The sequence below is a fragment of the Nuphar pumila genome, chromosome 14 (assembly GCF_984573655.1).
Source record: "Nuphar pumila chromosome 14, dmNupPumi1.hap1.1, whole genome shotgun sequence".
NCBI classification, from domain to species: Eukaryota; Viridiplantae; Streptophyta; class Magnoliopsida; order Nymphaeales; family Nymphaeaceae; genus Nuphar; species Nuphar pumila.
Window position 1 is genome coordinate 26787422 of NC_143262.1, and position 21633 is coordinate 26809054.

General features: G+C 37.4%; 1 protein-coding gene across 1 annotated transcript; it reads left to right on the forward strand.

The window, feature by feature from the left end:
• The first annotated feature begins 11082 nt into the window (after positions 1-11082).
• LOC149816676 (1-aminocyclopropane-1-carboxylate oxidase homolog 1-like) lies at positions 11083-16723 on the forward strand. Its single transcript, XM_089988016.1, has 2 exons — positions 11083-12216; positions 16209-16723. The coding sequence occupies exons 1-2, from the start codon at positions 11275-11277 to the stop codon at positions 16461-16463; spliced, it is 1197 nt and encodes a 398-aa protein (XP_089844142.1). The 5' UTR covers positions 11083-11274; the 3' UTR covers positions 16464-16723.
• The last annotated feature ends 4910 nt before the right edge of the window (positions 16724-21633 follow it).

Consider the following 21633-nt stretch of genomic DNA (forward strand, 5'->3'; position numbering starts at 1 on the left):
GTTAGCGTATAGGTGAATGACACATCACCCCTATAAATGACTAGTTTTGACTTATTAGGTGAATGATACATCACACCTACATAGTTTCATTGCAAATAATTGCATTATGATTGTTTGAGTGAATATATCACACCTATGTATCATGATTGATGTGTATCATAAATATCTAACTAAATTATTTAGAAGGTATGTGCGTGTGTTTTACTATAGAATGGTCAAATGTGATTTGACTTATTGTTTATAAGAATTATGAATGCATATGAAAATCATGCAATAATCTGAATGTCTTAGATGCATATATATATTTATGCGATGACTTGTATGACTTGAATGCATATAGATTATGCTTTATTATGTGAGTTAAGGTTGAATATAATATTAAGTGATGAAATGCTTTTAAATGCTTTATGTTCGAATGCTTGAAATGAATGACTCATAGGACGTTATTTCCTTGTCTATCACTTGACGATTGATGAATAATACATTATGTCTTTACCTTTAAATGCTTGATATGTTTTCTTTAAGTTTGAGTTTGGGTTCTTTATCAGACTTTAGTGAGCCTAACCCCGTTTTATGGGGGACAGGTAATACAAGTAAAGTATGATAAGTAGTTGGAGCAAAGGACTGGTCGAGCTGCATCCTCGAGGGTTCACTCTTACCTTACAATCTTGGTAGACATGATCTTTTTGTTTTAAGTACTTGATTATGTAGAGATTGAACTATTATTTTTATACTTTGATTTGAAATAAAATTAAAACTCTTTATATTTCAATTTTATATTGTATGTGGTTTGAAATGTGTATATCCCGTATATTTTAATTTGATTGTTATCTTTATTGTAACCCCACCCAAAGTCTTAATCATTTTTGAAAATCATTTTTGCATTATAAGATCTGATTTACTTATAAAAAAAATTTGGTCTCAAAATTTTAATATTTGAACAATAATTAAGGTTAAAATTTTGGGGGCGTTATATAGAGAGAGCATAGACCAATGCTATCAGCATCAATGCCTATCAACAGAAATTTGATATGCTTTACCCTGAATAGGCTATTTTTTAAATAAATATAAAAAATAATAAAGATTATTATTTATTATTATTTTAATGGTTTTAACATGTGTCACATTATGATTGACACATAATTTGGTAAATTCCCTCATTTTATAGGAAGGAAGGTGGAAGCTCTAAAGGTAAGCAAAAAATCAAGGGTAAAGGTAAGTTCAAGTCAAAAATGCATTTTCTAAACTAACCAAAATCAATCCTAATTGATCCTAGATCTATGGAACAATTACTTAGAAGTATATTTTGTGCAACAACCCTTTCTATTTTTTTATTATTTTATGGCTGATACAAAAAAAATTACTATTTTTTTATTATTTTATGGCCGATACAGAATGATTTACTTGAGTATCATATAAGCCGATATAGCTGAATCAATGGCCAATGATTCAGGGACGATACTGACATGGCACAAACAACTTTGTATGATTAAATGACAATTCCAACCCCAATATCAAAGCAATAATTTCAAATGGGTAAACTCAATAGGTAACAACCTCTTTCCTTGACAAAGGGGTAATTAAACACATCCCATGATTCGTGAAAGAAGTTGTGCTTCCTTTCTCATGAAGGACCGTTTTGATATACACCCACCTGAGCCATTAATGCATAGCTAGAAGCTCCACGTGATAGGTAGAGCTTGTGATAGATCAATCCCAACAAAAAACAAATCTAGGCTCCATTTTTTTTTGGCATGAGGCTACATCCAAGGATCAACACATAGGCCTCTTTTGTACACAACTGCTGATCCATAAACCAGAAAACAAAGTGTTCAAAGAATATATTGCTTGATACCCTTTATAGAATTGTGCTTGTCTTCACCAAATCTTAATTTAGGAATATCAATGATGACAACAAAACAAAAAAAGGAAAATTTTAGACAAAATCATGCATGATATATACAAATGAGAAAATCATGATTAATCTGTATAAATTAGAATTATAAAACCAAACTTGAAACAAGGACATAAACTACTTCATTCAATACCCATTGGAATAAGAGGTAGACAAAAAAAAAACAAAAGTATACAACTTTTCACCACGATGTGTTGGGACCTTTATGCACATATACAAAATAGCAGTGGGGGTGAAGATGTCACTGTTATGCTTGAAATCGTTAGAGAGTCTACACTCTCAACCCTTTCACAAGCTTGAATGCCTTTAGTAACTAAAACCGTTACTTTCTGTGAATGCTTGTATGATTCCTTGAATGATTCATGATCTTTGTACCATACCCTTTTCACTGCATTTATAGTTGTGAAGAGTTCAAGTTTTTGGGACACACCTCTGAGAGAAATCCCTTCATCCCTCAAGTGATACGTCTCTTGCATTTGAGTATTGTGACTGTTGGAATGGCCCCCAACAGTCACCTTATGGCTACATGGCCTTACATCTCTCACTTGGCCATAAGAGATTTCCTATGTTTATACGCTTGTTCTCAACCAGAATCTTGCATACACACTTTCCGAGTGATCTTTACTCACTCACTACTTAGACATATCTGTGTCCCATCTGACTCACATGTCTAGTAAAAACATCCTCAATGAATGCCTTGGTTAGATGATCTACTGCCATGGCACTTGAAGGAATATAGTTCATTGCTATTTCATTTTTCATAAGCATATCATGAATATATTGATATTTAACTTCAATATGCTTACTTTTAAAGTTATCAATCTTGTTTGTATTAGTCTTATAAGAGCTTTATTGTCACAATAAAGTTGAATTGGATCTTTTGGAATGTCCAATTTCAACTCATTTAGAAAATAATTTATTCATATACCAAATGTAACTACCATGTTATAGGCAATATACTCAACTTTCTGTGTATGCTGTGCCACACACCCTTGTTTCTTGCATGACCATACAATTGCCCCACCTCCTAATATAAATACATAACTAGAGGTGGACTTTGCTTCATCTCTATCACCAACAAAGTCAACATCTGAGTAGCCTACAAGCTTTAAACTATCTGACTGATAGCATAACTTGAGTTCCTTAGTTCCTTTTAGATATAAAAAAATTCTCTCTACTGCTTCTCAGTGAGAAAGCCCAAAAATACTTTGATATCTACTCACTGGACTTACAACAAAACTCAAATCAGGTCTAGTGCAAAGCATTGCATACATCAGGCTTCCAATTGTTTGAGTATAAAAAACATTCAACTTTTCTTATCCATTTTTTGGACAATCATTCTTACTTAGATTTTGGCCTTTTACTACAGGAGTATTCTTTGCCTTGGTACTTTTCATTTTAAATTTCTTTAGAATGTGGTCATGATATTTTTCTTGACTTAGACATAGCAATCTCAATTTTCTATCTCTCTTTATCTTAGTTCCAAGAATATATAAAGCTTCACCCATATCCTTAATTTTAAATCGAGAACTTAACCATGATTTAGTTATATTTATCATGTCTATGTCATTTTCTATAATTAATATATCATCAACATGGATGGATAACATAATAAACTTATTCCCACTATTCTTGGTATATATAGAGTGATCCAAATTATTTGCCTCATAATCCAAATTGGTTATAGCATTATGAAAAGTCAAATACCACTGTCTTGGTGACTGCTTAAGTCGCTACAATGATTTATTTAACTTGTATACCTTATCCTTTTGACCCTTAATTTCAAAACCTTCTGGTTACTATATAAAAATAATTTTATTTAATTCACCATTTAAGAAGACCATTTTCACATCCATTTGATATAGGTCAAGATCAAAATAAGCTACCAAAGCTAAAATAATATGAATAAATGCTAGTTTGGCTACATGAGAGTAAGTCTTTTCATAATCAATCCCTTCTCATTAAGAATAACCATTTGCTACTAATCTTAAATAGATCCATCTGCCTTTGAGTTTTTTCCTGAGAACCCACTTACTACCAATTGTCCTATATCCACTAGGCAAAATAGCTAGTTCCCAAACTTCTTTCTTTTCTATGGAGTCTAACTCATCTTTCATTGCTTCCTTTCATAATTCAGACTCATTAGAAGCAATTGCATTTTTAAAACTCAAGTTGTTAAGAGTTTTATCCAAATCCATGGAATAACATAATTCTTCACTCAAGAATGTATAATAATCATTTAAATAAGATAAATGAGTTTTTGTTCTTTTCTGTCTAATTACTGGTTGTAAATTTTTTTCATTATTTACAACTAGATCGTTATGCTCTAACTCTTGACTTGGTACCCTAAGATCATTTATGATATCAAGAAAGACACCATCATTTTCAGGATCAAAATTGCTTTCTTGAGTTTCCAGGAATTCTACCTCTCTACTCTCTATAAATTCTTTTTTAAGATTATATAGTTGATATCTTTTTGATCCTTTTGAGTATTCCATGAAGATGCATTTGATAGTTTTGCTATCTAACTTGTCTCTCATTTGACTAGGAATCAACACATGAGTAGGTCACCCCCACTTTCGCAAATGACTTAAGTTTGGCTTTCTACCGGTCCATAATTCATGGGGTTTAAGCTTTACAACCTTATAAGAAACCTTGTTTAGGATATACATAACAATGCAAATTTCTTATCCCTAGAATTTCTTGGGAAGATTTGCATGTGTCAACATAGACCTTGTCATATCCATTAAGGTTCTATTCCTTTGTTTTGCTACACCATTTTGTTATGGTGTATAAGATATAGTTGTATGAAGAGTTATATTATTATCAATGTAGAAGGTCTTAAACTCATCAGAGTTATATTCACCTCCTCTATCAGATCTAATGACTTGGATTTCTACTGTAAAAGATCCACAAATATATGTGTGTACCAAAACGAGTAAGCCACATGACCTACTTGAAATTTCACTAGAGGAGGGGTGAATAGTGAAATTCTATGTCGATCGATAAATTAAAAATCGAATGCAATAAGGCACAACACATAAAGCACATAATTTATACTGGTTCGGTCAAAACCTTGACCTACATCCAGTCCCTAAGCAAACCACTTGAGCTTTCCACTATAACATCCGAGTTACCGGATAAATAGTACAACACCCTCTTTCTCAGAGGTCTTCTTCTCTCAACAGAGAAGGGGCACACCCTCTTTCACAGAGGTCTTATTCTCTCAACAGAGAAGGGGCACACCCTCTTTCACAGATGTCTACTTCTTTCAACAAAGAAGGAATACAATGAGTAACATAAAGTGATATTCTTGCTATAGAACCTTCAAAATGATATGAATGCACGAATGAAGGATTCTCAGAATGTTCTGTTCTTTTCACTCAGAAGATACTCTTTGTCAAAGAGCTATTCTTGACTTTTTCTGTTTCTTTTCTTTTTCTTTTTCAAGGCACTCTTTCAAATATCGAATAGGAATTTTTCTCGTTGTAAGCTCACATGTCCTTGATGAATAAGTTATTTGATTGTGTTTATATAGCCTTAGAAAAATAGTCGTTGCCTTTTTGAAATGATAGTCTTTTTGAGATGTGAGATGTCAAGTCATATAAAAAAACATCTTTATGGATTTTCGAAAAAGTCTTCTTTCCATAACAGTAGTATTTGGGGTACACTAGTCGTTGTAATATTTTAGGTATGATATATTTTATGTAAAAAGTCTTTTTCTTATAATAGTACATTGAACGTTGGATGTGTAAGCCATCATTTAGTTTTGTCTTTATTCTAATTAATGATTTGTAGTACTTAAGTATTTTATTTAGAAATTGTCACTTCTTTACTTAAATGAGTGTAAGTACAATAAATGCTTTGAGATCTTTATTTGTAAATAGTCATATCAAGAATTGCTTTATGATGTGCTATTTAATGTCTACAGAGAGAATGGAGACTTTGAGCAAGTCGACATTCTTGAGTGGGATTAAAATAGTTATTTCTAAAAAGATTTTTAGAGGAGGTATTAAATGTTTTACAAAGAGAATGATGACTTTAAGTAAGTTGACATTTTTGAGTTGTAAAAATGTAACTAAAGTCTTTTCAAAACATATTATATTTGTTTTTTTGTCTAGCCGATTTCTAGGTTTTGTCTTTTTCTTACACACTTGAAATTATTTCTTTTTATTTCTTTTCAAGTTGTCTTATATATGATAGAAGGTACAATTATTGCTTTTTGAAATCATGAGCTAATATATCATGTCAAAATACCTTTTCCATAAAGGTTTGTAAGAAGGTACAATTATTGGTTTTTAAAAAGGTGTTTTTTGAAACTATCGTATACTTTTATGAAATATAGCTTTTGGGAATGAGTGACTTTTATGATAAAGTATGTAATATGCAATATGCTTGCTTCTGAAGGTTCTGTTACATATGACTCTAAAGAAGAAAAAAGTCTTCATCTTGAGGAAGCCGATCTCTTTAGATGATCTTTAAGAATGCATGGCTCATCAAGCTTTTTCTTCAAGAAGTATGATTGCACCACGGTTGTACTTGAACAGGAGGTCTCCATCCTTTTGGGTGAGATATCCTTGCATCAAATACTCGTTAGATACATGGCAAAGCATATCCAGTCATAATATAACATTTTTCAAGAAGACATATTATCATATCATATTAAATCAAATATGACAGTGTATCATATTGTGTGTCATCAAAATATAGTTTCTCAACACTACTACCCTTAAGAAAATATTTTCTAGTCATTTTACCTGATATGCATGGTTCACAATTTTCAAATTCTACATTTTTAAGAGAATATAATAATTCCATGCAAATTATTCTTTTATTTTATTGACATTTACATGCCCTAACCTTAAATGCCATAAATATGCATCAACATTAAATGCACAATCAATATAGTCAGAAATATTCATTGTATTATTTATAGAAAGAGTTACATTAAGACGAAAGAGACCATGGTCAACATTGTAGCGACCCTTGAGCTTCACTTTTTTATCTTTGTCAATAGTAACCTTGTCACTCCGAAAGTAGATTTTGAAGACCTTTTTAGCAAAATCTTCCACCGCTAAAAGATTCCTTCTCATGAAAGGTACATAAAGTACATTTGTTAGTAGCAGACTGTTCCCTTCAACCTGAAGCCTATAGGCCTTTATCTCGACCACATCACTATAGGTGTTGTTTCTCATATACACCTTATGATCTCCAAACTTCAATTCTTTTATCTCTACAAGTCCTTTCTTTGTCTTAGACACATGTCGCGTCATCCCTGAATAAACCCACCACCCTGAGAGATCACTATCTACGATCAATGATTTAGACACAATGCATACTAATTCTCATTCTTCAATTACTTTCTTTCCTGAATTCTCTTTCTTGATTCTATTTGGGCAATTATTCTTGAAATGCCTAATTTTTTTACAAGAGAAATATGCTCCTCTGGCTGCAGTCTTGAAGTTTTTGGTTTGCACTGGACACTTCTTATTCAATTTATTCTTTTTAAATTTTTTGAAGAACTTGCCTTTAGGCTTGAACTTGTGAGAGATTGTCGGGAAGGATTCTTGGATATTCATAACTTCTTCCTTCTTGTCTTTTGACATGTGCTCTGGCTCAAGGGCTAATTGTAGATGGAGATCAATTAGAGTAAGGCTTTTCTGATTTAATCTCATGACAATTGACACCATCTTTCAAGTTGAAGAAATGCTGTTTAGTATGATGAAGATTTACATGCGCTCGAAAATATCATTTCCAGCTATGGCTAAGTCCTAAGCCATTACCATCATTTGATTCATATGATCGACTACATTGTCTGTCTCCTTCATCCTACATGAGTTGTATTGCTTCAAAAGAAGTTGAATGTGGGTTTCTAAAGTCATATCATACTTCTTTTTGACTTCTTTTATCATTGTCTTTGCAGTGTCAAACTCTTCAAACACTCGGATGAGGTCATCTTTCATAAATGTTAGAACAATTGCTCGAGCAAGTTGATTATCTTCGATAAATTTATTATGAGCTTTCTTCTCTTCTTCACTCGATTTATCAGTTAGTAAAGATTTTATATTGTTTAATATATGTAGGGTCTTGTCATGTATTAATAGATATTTCATCTTCCTTCTCTACATTCTAAAATTTGTCCCATTGAGTTTTTTGATTTTGGATAACTCAGCCACGAAGATTTGATTTGCCATATTCCTAATTATAAATAAATATTACAATTAATAAAGCTTATTCCAACTAATATTTGTAAATGTAACTAGTTTTAATCCTTCTAAACTAGTTTACCATGCAATATGGTCATTCAGTACGCAAGAAATTCTAAAAAATTGCTAAATTTAAGCACTATTTGACAAAAAAAAGTAACAGGTGGTTTTCAAAAACTCAGAACCACTTTTCTGTAATTTTAGAAAGTAATATGAGCGGTTCTGTTTAAACAAAAATCACATAAACCTATTTCTGCAACTTTTTGAGTTAAACAAAAAGTTTTGACTCTCTTTTTGTTATATCAAAAAAGTTTAGAGGCCATGTTCTACAAAAACTCAATAGAGCATAACACTTTATGAAATTTCTGAGTTTATCAGAAAAGATAAACCACTTTTTTGCAATTTCTAGAAAGGCAAAAGCCTTTTTAAGCAAAAAAAAAATAGAAATCTCAAAAAGAAAATTTTCTGAGTTAAACAGAAAGATTCAACCCTTTTTTTATAATTTCAGAAAAGATTCATATATATATATATATATATATATATATATATATATATATATATATATATATATATATATATATATATATATATATATATATATATATATATATGAAATTTACTGAGTTTAATAGAGAAGAAAGGAACCACTTTTCTGTAATTTCAAAAAAGTTGGTGTAATATTTTTTGTTTTTCAAGAAAACTAACCCTTTTTCTGAATCTACAAGAAATTTTAGGTTTAAATTGGATTTTTTTTTATTTTATGTAAAAAAGGCTTATGCATTAAAACGAAGGGGAACCCGATTTGGATTCCCCTTTTTTGTTTTCTGTTCTTTTGTTATGAGAAAGATAAGAACTCGTCGAAGCGGTGCTAGAGAGGCGTCGGGTTTTTCGGTGCCCGATAGTTTGGCAAGGAACGACCACCTCCTTCGACTTGTCCGGTGATGCCCTGACGAGGTGAAGATCCTGTTCTCATTCTACTTCTTCCCTTTTTTTTTGTTTTTTTCATTTTGTTGTTTGTCTATCATTGCAAGTGAAAATCTGGCGTCGGTCTGACGGTAGCACATCGCACCGAACGACACACGGCTACCAGTCTGGATAGTCCAATGATAGCATGCCACACCAGACTAGGTGACCGACAGTCATTGCATGACCTCAGAAGGCCTCTGTGGCCTCTGTCTGCCGCTACAGGCGAAAATCTGATGACAAATCAGGCCTCCAATCGAAAAGGGTGAGTGATTTTGGTCCTTTTTTTTTTTTTTTTTTTTCTTTCAACGACTTCAACCGATGGCTTTGCAGGCATTTTCCGTTCGATAACAACTCTCAGCAGAGAGAGAGGAAAGAGAGAACCAAACCCTCTTCCTCTTCTCTTTTTTTTTTTGATTTTACGCAAATCAGAAACGCTTGGTTCACCGATTTGTCTAAATTAGAAAAATAAAACCTGACCTCTTGTTTCGAATTTTGTTTTTTCTTTATGCGCCTTTTTCTGGCGATGAGATGCTACTGTCACCAGCATTTGATTTCTGCATCAACACACCTACACGCACAAACTGCTTTCAACATCGTCAGGGATTTGTCGAACTTGCTTTGATACCAATGTTGAGACCTTTATGCACGAATGCAGAATTGCAGCGGGAGTGAAGATGTTGCTATTACGCTCAAAATCACCAGAGAGTCCACACTCTCAACCCTTTCACAAGTTTGAATGCCATTAGTAAATGAAACCGTTACTTTTTGTGAATGCTTGTATGATTCCTTGGATGATTTATGATCTCCGTACCATACTCTTTTCACTGCATTTATAGTTATGAAGAGTTCAAGTTTTTGGGACATACTCCTAGAAAAAACCCCTTCATCCCCCAAGAGAGTCTCTTGCATTTGAGTATTATGACTATTGGAATGACCCCGAACAATCACCTTATGGCCACAAGGCCTTATAATATGGTGCATAGTATGTTCCACTGTCCCTCCATCCCTTCCATATTGACATATTAAAAAAAAAAAGGATCCGATTACTTGGCCACAATTAGCCTGATACTTACTCACATCCACTTGTTCTTGCTACCAAACATCAAGGCCAAGTAGAACAATGCCCGAAACAAGAATGCCCACGCGTGATCCCACAAACAATCCCACTTGATTAGCTGCCTGATCCTCTCCGATCCTTCAGTAGTGTTGTCAAACAACTGCAGCCCCCATCATGAAGCACCGCGATGGGTCATCAAACTTAAGTTAATTGGGTTTGTGCGAGGAGGAGCTTCCGACAACTAGGTCTCATAGCCAAAGCGACAGAGGTATGGCAAGAAGTATCACAATAGTTTTTTGGGAATTTAACCGTAAGGATGTTATATAAAAACTTACTTTTGAATCATTTGATTTTGATGCATAAATAAGTTTTTTTAAGGTTTTAAAATCAAATGCTCATAATTTTTAAACATTCAAAAATCACATTTTTTTATTGAAAATACACTATCCAATAGTTGATTCCTATTAAATTAGCCATGCTAAACACATTCACATGGTTAATTTGCAAAAACAAAAATGCCCTTATTTCTAGTTATTATTGACACATGTAGTCACTAATATATATATATATATAGGGATGGCAGTGGGGCGGGGCGGGGCGGGAGACAAGGTCTCCACCCCTGCCCCGCCTCAAGATTTATCCTCCACCCCCACCTCCATCCCCGATGGGGAATGGATTTTATCCTCCATCCCTGCCTTCATCCCCGGTTCAAACGGGGATGAGGCGGGGCGGGGCGGGGATATTGTGGGAAAAAGTGGTCGGGGTGGGGTTCGTGGCGGGGACGGGGCGGGAAAAAATGCACGTCCATCCCCGCCTCCACCCCCGGACGGGGATGGATTTTAACCTTGGTCCCCGCCTCCATCCCCGTTTCATACCCTTCATCCCGGGTCCAAACGCGGCAAGGCGGGGCCCCGCTTTTCCCCGGCCCACTGCCATCCCTATATATATATATATATATATATATATATATATATATATATATATATATATATATATATATATATATATATATATAGAGAGAGAGAGAGAGAGAGAGAGAGAGAGACTTCTCTGCACTTATGCGATAAGGTCGATACCGTAAACCGGAGGACGTCTATTATTATATCGTCCGTCAGAATCAATCGGGGGGCATGGTTTCCTTCTCTTGTCTGCCAAAACCCTTATCTCCTCACCCACCGCATCCCACCTTCCCTGCTGCTCGCAGGGCACTCTCTTACATCGCCTGCAAGAAGGACATGGCCGCTGCGGTGGAGGGCTACGACCGGAAGAAGGAAGTCAAGGAGTTCGACAACTCCAAGATGGGCGTCAAGGGCCTCATCGACGCCGGAGCCACCGCCATCCCCCCCTTCTTCATTCACCCGCCCGGCGAGCTCCCTCCTGATCCGATTCCTCCCACTGACTCCCCTCTCGAAATTCCGGTGATTGACCTCTCTGGAGCCTCTGATCCGGACATCCGGGGGGCAATTGTCGACCAGATTGCGGAGGCATCCCGGACATGGGGCTTCTTCCAGGTCATCAACCACGGCATCCCTGATGAGGTCCTTGAGGAGACGATCGCGGCCGTCCGGGAGTTCAATGAGCTTCCGGCATCCGGGAAGGCGGAGTTCTACCGGCGGGATATGGGAAGCGGCGTGGCGTTCTCGTCGAACTTCGACCTCTTCGTGACGAAGGCTGCGAGCTGGCGCGACACGCTGCAGATCCGGATGGGGCCTGAACCGGTGACCGGAGAGGAGATCCCATCGGCCTGCAGGGAGGAGATCCTGCGGTGGGGGGAGCTCTCGGATGGCTTGGCGAGGGAGCTCATGCGGTTGCTGTGCGAGGGGTTGGGCGTGGGGTCCGACAGGCTGGAGGAGCTGACCTGTATGAAGGGGAAGCAGCTGGTGGCCCATTACTATCCATGGTGCCCGCAGCCGGAGCTGACGTGGGGGCTCACCGGCCACGCGGATCCCGGCGTCCTGACGGTCCTCCTACAGGACCAGGTGGGTGGTCTACAGGTGAAGCACGCCGACCGGTGGGTCGAGGCCACCCCCATTCCCGGCGCGCTCGTCATCAACATCGGCGACCTGCTCCAGGTAGTCTCTCTCTCTCTCGTTTGGATGGATCCTAATTGATCTTTTATCTGGATCCAATTTCTCACAAGAGCCTTAGGGATGTAAATCCGATGTCACCAATGCTGGCTTCAATCATCTGGTAGAGGTGACTTGGTGGGTGTGATCAAGTAGCAGGTGAAGCTTTTCACCAATCTCAGTTGATCAAGTTTCACGGAATATCGAGATCTTGTTAGTACAATTGTGCCCAATTGTTGGTAATGCTCAATAGGGCTATCAAGTCGACTAGGAGACGATTTTGTGAGCAGTTAAGCATCGAAGCAGGTTATATGTCCCCCATCCCAAAGAGCACCACTTATGTAAGCATGTGCATCTCGTATCCCCATGTTTGTCAGCATTAATTAGCGTTGTAGTTTGATGCGATTGCAAAGACTTAAGTACCTTCTTTTCCATTGGTGCAAAAAAAAAATGATGATTCTTGAAAAAGAGTGGTTGTAAAGACTTAAGTGCCTCGAAGATGATTATTTAAGACTCAGTCTCTGCACTGCAGGATTATCTCAGACAGAAATCTCTCCTGGAGGAGGCCATGAACATCAACCCTCTCTCTCTCTCTCCTTTCTATTTTTGCTTCTATGCACATCCAATAAAAGATCTTACATTGCTCCATCAAGCACCGGTTGACCTGCACATTGACTGTTGTGGAGCCTGATTCAGAGTTTTTACCCTTACAGGAGGAGGGTTTGGGGGCTCATCCCAGCGTGGGTAGCATCATTCAACAAAATGAGTTGTAGATCCTGATTCAGAGTTTTTACCCTTACAGGAGAGGGGTCTGGGGCTCCTCTCAACGTGGGTAACATCATTCAACTTGAAGAGTTGTAGAGTTTGATTCAGAGTTTTTATCCTTACAGAAGGGGGGTCTGAGGGCTCCTCCCAGCGTGGGTAGCATCATTCAACTTGATGAGTTGTGGAGTCTGATTCAGAGTTTTTACCTTTATAGGAGGAGGGTTTGGGGGCTCCTCTCAACATGGATAACATCGTTCAACTTGATTCGTTGTGGAGCCTGATTCAGAGTTTTTGCCCTTATAGTAGAAGGGTTTGGGGGCTCCTCCCAGCATGGGTAGCATCGTTCAACTTGATTCGTTGTGGAGCCTGATTTAGAGTTTTTGCCCTTACAGGAGGGGGGTCCGGGGGCTCTCCCGGCACGGGTCCCGGGTGTCGTGGTCAAAAAATGCACAGGGTGTCGTGGTGAGAAAGACATGTTTGTTCCAAGCAAGGTTGGAAGAAATCAATGGAAAATCCAACAAGGAGCATGCCAGAATCAAGATGTGGATGTCAAGCGAGAATGGTGTTGTGCAACTCAAATAACACAAAATAATAGGTATCTGGTTTTTAGTTAAAATGAGGAATGAAATGACAATAGAAATCGCTGAAAATTTACAGAAATAAACTAGACCCAATAACGAAGATACCACTTTTTACGGATTTGGAATATGACCTCCGGTTAGGGAGATATGGCCCTGACAAGTTGGTCCTAATTCGGTAGCGATTTACAGCGATTTGTTTACTGAATAACACTACAAATCGCTATAGTGATTTGCGGAAGACACTATAAATCGCTATATCGATTTGCGGAAGAATCTACAAATCGCTATAGAGATTTGCGGAAGACACTACAAATCGCTATAGCGATTTGCGGAAGACACTACAAATCGCTATAGCGATTTGCGATTTGTAGTGTCTTCCGCAAATCGCTATAGCGATTTGTAGTGTCTTCCACAAATCACTATAGTGTTTCGTTGGAGACCCGAAAATACTACAAATTGCTGTAGGAAAGCCCGATAATACTACAAATCGTTGTTGGAAGGCTCCAAAAAAATTTGGTCCGGAGGGCGCTGCCCCTCGAGTAAGGGCAAAAACTCTAAATCAGGCTTCACAATGAATCAAGTTGAACGATGCTACCCACGCTGAGAGGAGACCCCAAACCCTTCTCTTTTAAGGGCAAAAACTCTGAATCAGACTCCACAACTCTTCAAGTTGAACGATGCTACAGTCAGTGTGCAGGTCAGTCGGTGTTTTATGAAGCAATGTAGGATCGTCTGTTGGATGTGCACAAAAGTAGAGAGAGAAGGGAGAGAGAATGAGAGAGTTGATGTTCATGGCCTTCTCGAGGGAGAACTCTTTGCCTCCTTTGATTTCTTCTCTAGAGAGAGAGAGAGAGAGGGGTTTTTACAGTGTTTTACGGAGAAAGAAAAAGAAGACTTTGAAGAGTCAACATCATCCTCGACTTTCTGGATGGAGGATATGTTTGTCCTTTTTTTGAACAGAGAAAGAAGAAGACTTTGAAGAGTCAACATCATCCTCGACTTTCTAGATGGAGGACGTGTTTATCCTTTTTTTGAACGGAGAAAGAAGAAGAAGACTTTGAAGAGTCAACATCATCCTCGACTTTCTGGATGGAGGACATGTTTGTCCTTTTTTTGAACTGTTTGTTTTTTCTTTTTTGAATGAAGGGCATTTTTGTCATTTTTTTAAACCATCACTTTATGAGAAAAATAGCAAGAAAGGGTACTTAAGTCTTTGCAACAATACCAGAGTCCGATGCAAAGTTATGTCAACATACACGGAAATACGAGCCTCATGTGCTTGTATACGTGGTGCTCATTCAAAGCCCCGAACACAGACGTGAGATTCAGTGAATCATCGGGGGCGGACATACACCACCCTCTCAGTGTTACATACATCATGATATATTTTTGAAATTATCATTAAAATATTGTGATTTTTTGTCGGCTTTTTCATGCAGGCAAAATATTGGGATATTTTCAAAATATAACAACATTTTGATTTTTTTCAATTTGTGAAATTTATTGTGATATTTATGTTTTTATCAGCATATCTCATGATAAAAAAAGCATTTATACGTTTGCATTTTTTTAAATATTTTTATTCCTTTTTGTATACATACCCTTTTTTCTTTTAAATATATCCATTCTGCCAATATTTTGCTGATTAATCTTAAGAAATATGAAAAACTTCAAAGTTTCATGGAAACTTAACGATGCCTCATTATACATTGGTCACATGAGTCCAAGCACACTTCAAAATTCAAATGCACTAGATACTGCTAGATAAGCCTGCATATGGGGCCATGAAAATACTGGGTTCAGATTCACACCGTTCTAGTGTAGGTGGATATGGTTCTAGATCGACCTGATTGAGCAAGACTTGGACCCAATTCATTTGTTAATATAGATTTTTTTGGTTGTTATATAACCAAGCTTGGTGTTAACCTCCAGCGGGTTGAATTCTGGACTACTCGGTTAAGATAATATTACGAATCCGGCAATGTTATTCAATCCAATAAGAGGTAGGGGTGTCAACGGGCCTCGTTTTTCCTCCGACCCTACCTGAACCAAACCTTATAGGATCTGGGTATGGTGTTAAATGATATGACCTGATTAAGACTCGGGTCTGGGCCTGAAGGTCCAATTAATACATGGACCTGGGTATAGTTTGTGAAATTTTATGCCAAACTCGCACCCGACGCCTGTTTTGATTATGACCTGCAAATTTTTAATGTAAAAATGATAAAAAATATGGTTTTACTGGGTATGGTCTGGGATTGGTTCATGTAGTTCTATAGTTTTTCTTATAGTGAACCCCATTAAACTCGGATCCAGACCCGATACTATACCAAAAAATCTGGTTCAAGTTTGATTCCACCCGAGTCCGAACCAAACCCGACCTGTTGACACCCCTAGTAAAAGGCCTGATTTGATCAAATCTGCCTGTCCAGGTAAAGCCTGGATATGCCCACATCAGGTCTAGGACTGACAACTCCAAGTCTAGTGACCTGACTCAATAAGCTTATAGGTCCAGACCCAATCTCCTGTTAGATTGGAGTGTTTTGGGCTCCGACCAAGACCTTGTTTGCAGACTGCCGAAGCTCTTACAGAGAAACTACATGAGAATTTCTTAGCGTTGCAACTTTTTTATTAAACTTGTGAATCTTTCAGATGATCTCCAATGGGCAGTACCAGAGTGTGGAGCACTGCGTTGTCGCCAACCGTTCTCGAGACGCTCGGGTCTCGACCGCCATTTTCTACACTCCAGGCCGGAGGGAGGAAAACACTTACTACGGCCCCCTGCCGGAGCTGCTCTCCCCTGAAAGTCCTCCTCTCTACCGTCAGTTCACCATGAAGGAATTCTTCACTAAGTTTTTTACCAAGGGGTTGGATGGCAAGTCCTTGCCAGAAGTTTTCAAGACATGAACATGGTCTAGTTGATTGTATAAGATATCATAAGAAAGTGCAATGCTTGGTTTGACTAGTGAACGTTTGTACACTTCCATCACTAGAGGTTATGCTCATCCTCTACAACTGAATGGGGCCCATATACCTTGTGTGAGTCCATCAAATGTAGCATCATATGTGGCTGTGCATTGGCTCAGGATGGTGACCTGTGTCTAACACGAAGTGGTTGTACTTGACGTGCCATTTGAACTGTAATAAGCTTGTTTTATTGTGTTGAAGACCCAGTGTGACATGGAATTGCCTTAGGTACTTTCAGTCTTGGATCTGGTTTTTTGGACTTCCAGATCCAATCTGGTAAAACTTATCATTTTTATTACTGTCATCGATGGTACAGCTGATAAGGTGACACGAGCCTCTCCTCCTGGGACCTATGCAATGAGAAGGCAGATATGTCGTATGCCTTGTTGCCATCCACTGGTGAGCTCAATGCCCATGCATTCAATTCTCTTACACAAAAGTGCCTATCTCGTGGTATCCAAGTCATTAATTATATTGTTGATTTTAATGATCTATTCTTAACATGACGTAGTTTTGAAGGATTACTTGGGCATGTCAGCAAGGTGGTAGACTTGTTAAAAAGATTAGAAAAAAATTCAATTTCCCCCAAAACTTTTCTGTCTAATTCACAAACCACAAGTATGAGTGTCATTGTTTAATCAAAATTTTTCCTTTCATAAACTGAGTTTGGGTTGTCCTCACTAATTCATGTTTTGAAGTTATCATTCTACTCCTATAACTGTTGAAGTAGAAGTATTAACTTACCCCTATTTTAAAAGTCTGAACAAAGGGGATTACATTTGGTCATGTTGCCATTAACTACAAATCAATTTTATTTATTTATTTATTTATTTTGTTCTTTTTCATGGAACTAACCTTACAGGTGTGATCTACATGTTTAGGTTAGTGGGAATCGACTCATAAATTGTCCAATTATAGGTGGGTTTTTACATTTCAAGCTTACAATGTGTGATACTTTCTCGGGTCATAAAATTTGTTTTTCATCAAAAAAACATGACCCAAATGCCGGTTCCCATTATTTTGAACATGTTGAATCCATCCACGAGGTCAGATCGGATCAAAACAATCTATGCTATGTAGATCCAAAGGCGTTTTTACATGATCGCGCCATTACCAAATGTTATCCCAAAGTAAAGTGTATCTTATGTATTTAATGTAAAAAGTTAACTGCAATGATACTCAAAGTCTAGACCTCCCCAAATAAAAAGCCAGAAACTAACCACTACATGAACAACAATAACTAACATTGCAATGCTTGAAGAGATCCAACCAAGATCGTAGAGAACGACAAGAAGTTCAAAGCTTTACAGCAGTAGCAACAAATTAAGGTTCGTCAAAAAATCCCCAGTTCAAGTATACCCAATACAAGTCAAGCAGGAGAGTGCAGTCTCTTAAGTTCAAAACTGACTCCCTCAAACTCAATCCGATGAGTATGAGGACTGGGTCTGTGTTTTGGAAGAGAAGATACGAAACATCAGTCATCAAGTTCGAAGTGCGAAGGACGAGCAAAGACCTTATGAGATCCAAGATGTTCAGGTACAAGATTGATGCCTTGCCCACAATTAGTTAATTGTATGACTTGAAGCAAAGAAAAGATGAGGATGCTCTGGACTTCATAAACCATTGGAGAGAAGTCTATCATTGAATAAAAGACCCGATAAGTGAGTCCCATGCTCTCACCATCATCATGTAGAAAAAATTCACCAACAAGATTTGTAAATATTTTTAAAAAAGATTTTTTTAGAAAATGATTTTACAAAACCTTCATTTTTAAAGACCCGCTCAGTATGAGATCAAGTCATTTCCTTCCAAACGACATGATATAACTCAACTAAGGTTGAGATCTTTACTCAAAAAAGTATTTTTTAAAGCCTTATTGAATGCCTTTTCACGCAAGTGTGAGTTTAGCTTGGATGGTGGACCCACCAATGCAGGGCCAAAAAATCAAGAACGTGTGTATGAGTTAACAAGAAGGTGTATGCTATAAAAAATCAAAAGAAAATTCAAGAAAATAAAGCAAGATCCAAATAAAATGCAAGAAAGAAAATGAGAAAGTAGGAGAAAGAACTTACTCAGGTTTCTTGTCAACCCTAGCCCCTTTCTTGCGATGATCTTGCACAGTGATGCTGTCTTGAGCCTTTGATGATGATGACCCAGTGAAAAAAAGAGCTTTCTCGCATAAAAAAATGAATCTTGGACAAAAGATTTCAAGAAAGAAGGATTCTTGCGAAAAAGAACCAAAGAAAACCTAAATCTTGAAAAAAGAATTCCAAGAAAGCAAGAAATTCAAAAGAAAATTTAGAAGAAATTAGAGATTACCTCAGCCCCCTTCCTAAGGTTGGCTTGATTCGAGCTCCTTGGCAGCACTTCAAGGTGGAAGGATGGAAAGAGAGAAAAAAGAGAGAAAAAAGAGAGAGAGCTTTTGGGAACCCAAGAAAAAATCTTCCCGAAAACCTCAAGAAACCCACTAAGAATGCTCTCAAGGAGGAGAACTTGAGATCAAAAGAAAATGGGAAAATGAGACTTATTCATAGGTTTGGGAGCCCCTTTTAAAACAACCAAAATAAGGGATTGACCACAAGACTAGGTCTTGCTGCCACTTGAATGGTGGCAATCTCATCCATGTAGTTGATATCCCAGTATCCTACAACCTTCTCTTAAGAAAACTTTGGATTCATGGTCTCAAAATTGTACCATCCACTTACCATTAATGCCTCAAAATTTTCTAGAAAGACAAAGTTGTGGTGATCTTTGCTAATGGCCCCACTCTCAGTGACCCAATTGATACTTTTTTTTTTTGGTTTTTCCACCAAAAAAAGTTAGGATGATGTTAGTTTTTCAATACATTTAAGCTGCATATCAATATGACAGCTTGCAAAGATATGACCAAAATACCAGGAGTGAGTCGATTTGCCAGTTGGACTGGCGGCAAGACCAATCTTGCTACCAATCAAGTGGCAGATTGGTCCAACATCCACATAAAGCATGGTCCTTTAGTTGTGGTAGTATTTTCATCATACCCAGATACAATGAGTTTCAAATTTCGACCTTGGGATTCCTCACCTTTTGGCAACAATATTTGGACAAATATTCATTCCACCTCCATCTATTAAGTAAGTGGCGACTGAAATGCCATTGATTTGAACAATTATGTACAGAGCTTTTGTGTGAGGAAAAGTAGGCTTGGGTGAGTTTCTTCAGAGAATACCATGCATAAGTTGGTCATGACTTGGGAAACTAAAGACAACAGATTTTCTGGTTATGTGGATCTAGGAACTCTTGTATTTTGAAGGGCCTCATCTAGTGTTTTTTAGTGTTCAGATGAGGCTCTTATCAAATCCAGGATTGATATGTGGGCCATGGTAAAGATGATGCTTGAGGACATACTTCCATTCTTGATTTTCACCAGGGTCAGGATTTGCAAGAGAAATTTGGTTTTCCTTCTAGTATTGTTCTGGTGGAGGTGCCACTCTCTTGCCTCCCCTCAGTTTGCATTGGGATTAAGAGCTACCATAGGTAAGATTTTTGCAAATGGTTTTTGGGAGTCATTTTGAGGTGGGCCTCTAGTGATTTGTCACGTTTCTTGATCCAGATATATGATATTGATTCTAGATTCTAGATATGGTTTCATCTTTTAGAATGGTTTGAATCCTACTTTAATAACCATAATCTAGGTCCATCTTGGTATTACCTTGGCTCTATCTCCTAGATCAACCTGAACCTTAGGAATGACTCTGACTTTGGAGGTGTAGGACGGATGGTGTAACCTCTATCAAAGGAAGTTTTAAGGAGGTCACTTCTCTGACTTCAACAATTCCTTCTATCTCATTAGATTCATATGAGCAGGTTATGTTCTTGGTTCCCATTATGATAATTTAGGACTTTTGTGGGAGAAGCAGTTGGTGTCTCAAAAGGATAGTCTTCTAGACATGGTTGGGTAGAGTTTTCTTCCTTAGAATAGTCTTTCTAAGGAATAGTCTTCATAGGATTCAAGAAAGATTTCTTGAAGTAGAGTGATAGATATTGTTTGGGAAGAACTTTCCACAGTTTTTAAGGATATGGAAATGGTGTTTAAAGGACTTCCAGATGAAGATGGGAATAGAATGATTTCAAGGAAATTGACAGGTTGAGGCCGATTATGAGCTTGATCGAATGACCCTATGCCCACATCTTGGACACTATAATAGTTTGGGAAGTGATTCTCATATATGCCTAAATCCTGGTTGGAGGTAGATGGCTTTCCTGCCCTCAACTCTCCTTTGTCAAAATTGTCTTGCATTATATGCTTTAGGATTAAGCAATTTTCAGTATCGTGTCCAGGTAATCTATGAAACTTGCCGTAACTTTCTTGGGTCTCTTCCCTTTATCACTAGCAGATATGAGATTGGTAGCAGTTTCAATATTCCAATCTGAATTAATATATTCATGACTTCTTGATAGGATTGCCATATTTTTATAAATTTCTTATCCTTAGGCCAGTTGAGATTGTACTAATTCTATCTGGACCTATTTTTTTTTGGAGCCTGGTTCTGGCCATGGTCCTTTCTGTCATTCTTAGGCAATCAAGTCTTATTGCCCTTTTGATAATTGTTGTTGACAATGTTTACTTGACTTTTAGAAAACCATTCTTCTTGAAGTTGACATCTCTGTTTGACCCTTGCCTAATAATTATCTCCTCATAAATTCACTCTATCCCAATTTTAATCTATTTTGCTTGAGTTCTTCTAAGCTCATGACCTGGACGGTGCTTATTAGACTCTTTAGTGGCTGGGAAAGTTGTCAAGAATGGTTGTCAAGGCATTTCTTCAAGGAATTGGCTCATCCATCTTGTTATACACTATATTCTCCATCAGTGGATAAACTGGGCTGCACTTTCATCCTTATGTTTTGTCTCATATAAATGATTAATGGTTGGAAGTTCTTCCATATTATATTTGAATCAGCCCAAGAAAACATTGTTTAGTTCCTTAAATGTTTTTATTCTTTGCAAATCCATTGTCGAAAACCATGTAAGCACATCCCCATCTAGGCTTCTCAGGAATGACCTTGTCATCAAACAATCATTCTTTCAAAATTTTAAACATTCATTCACGAACATTGTAATATGTGA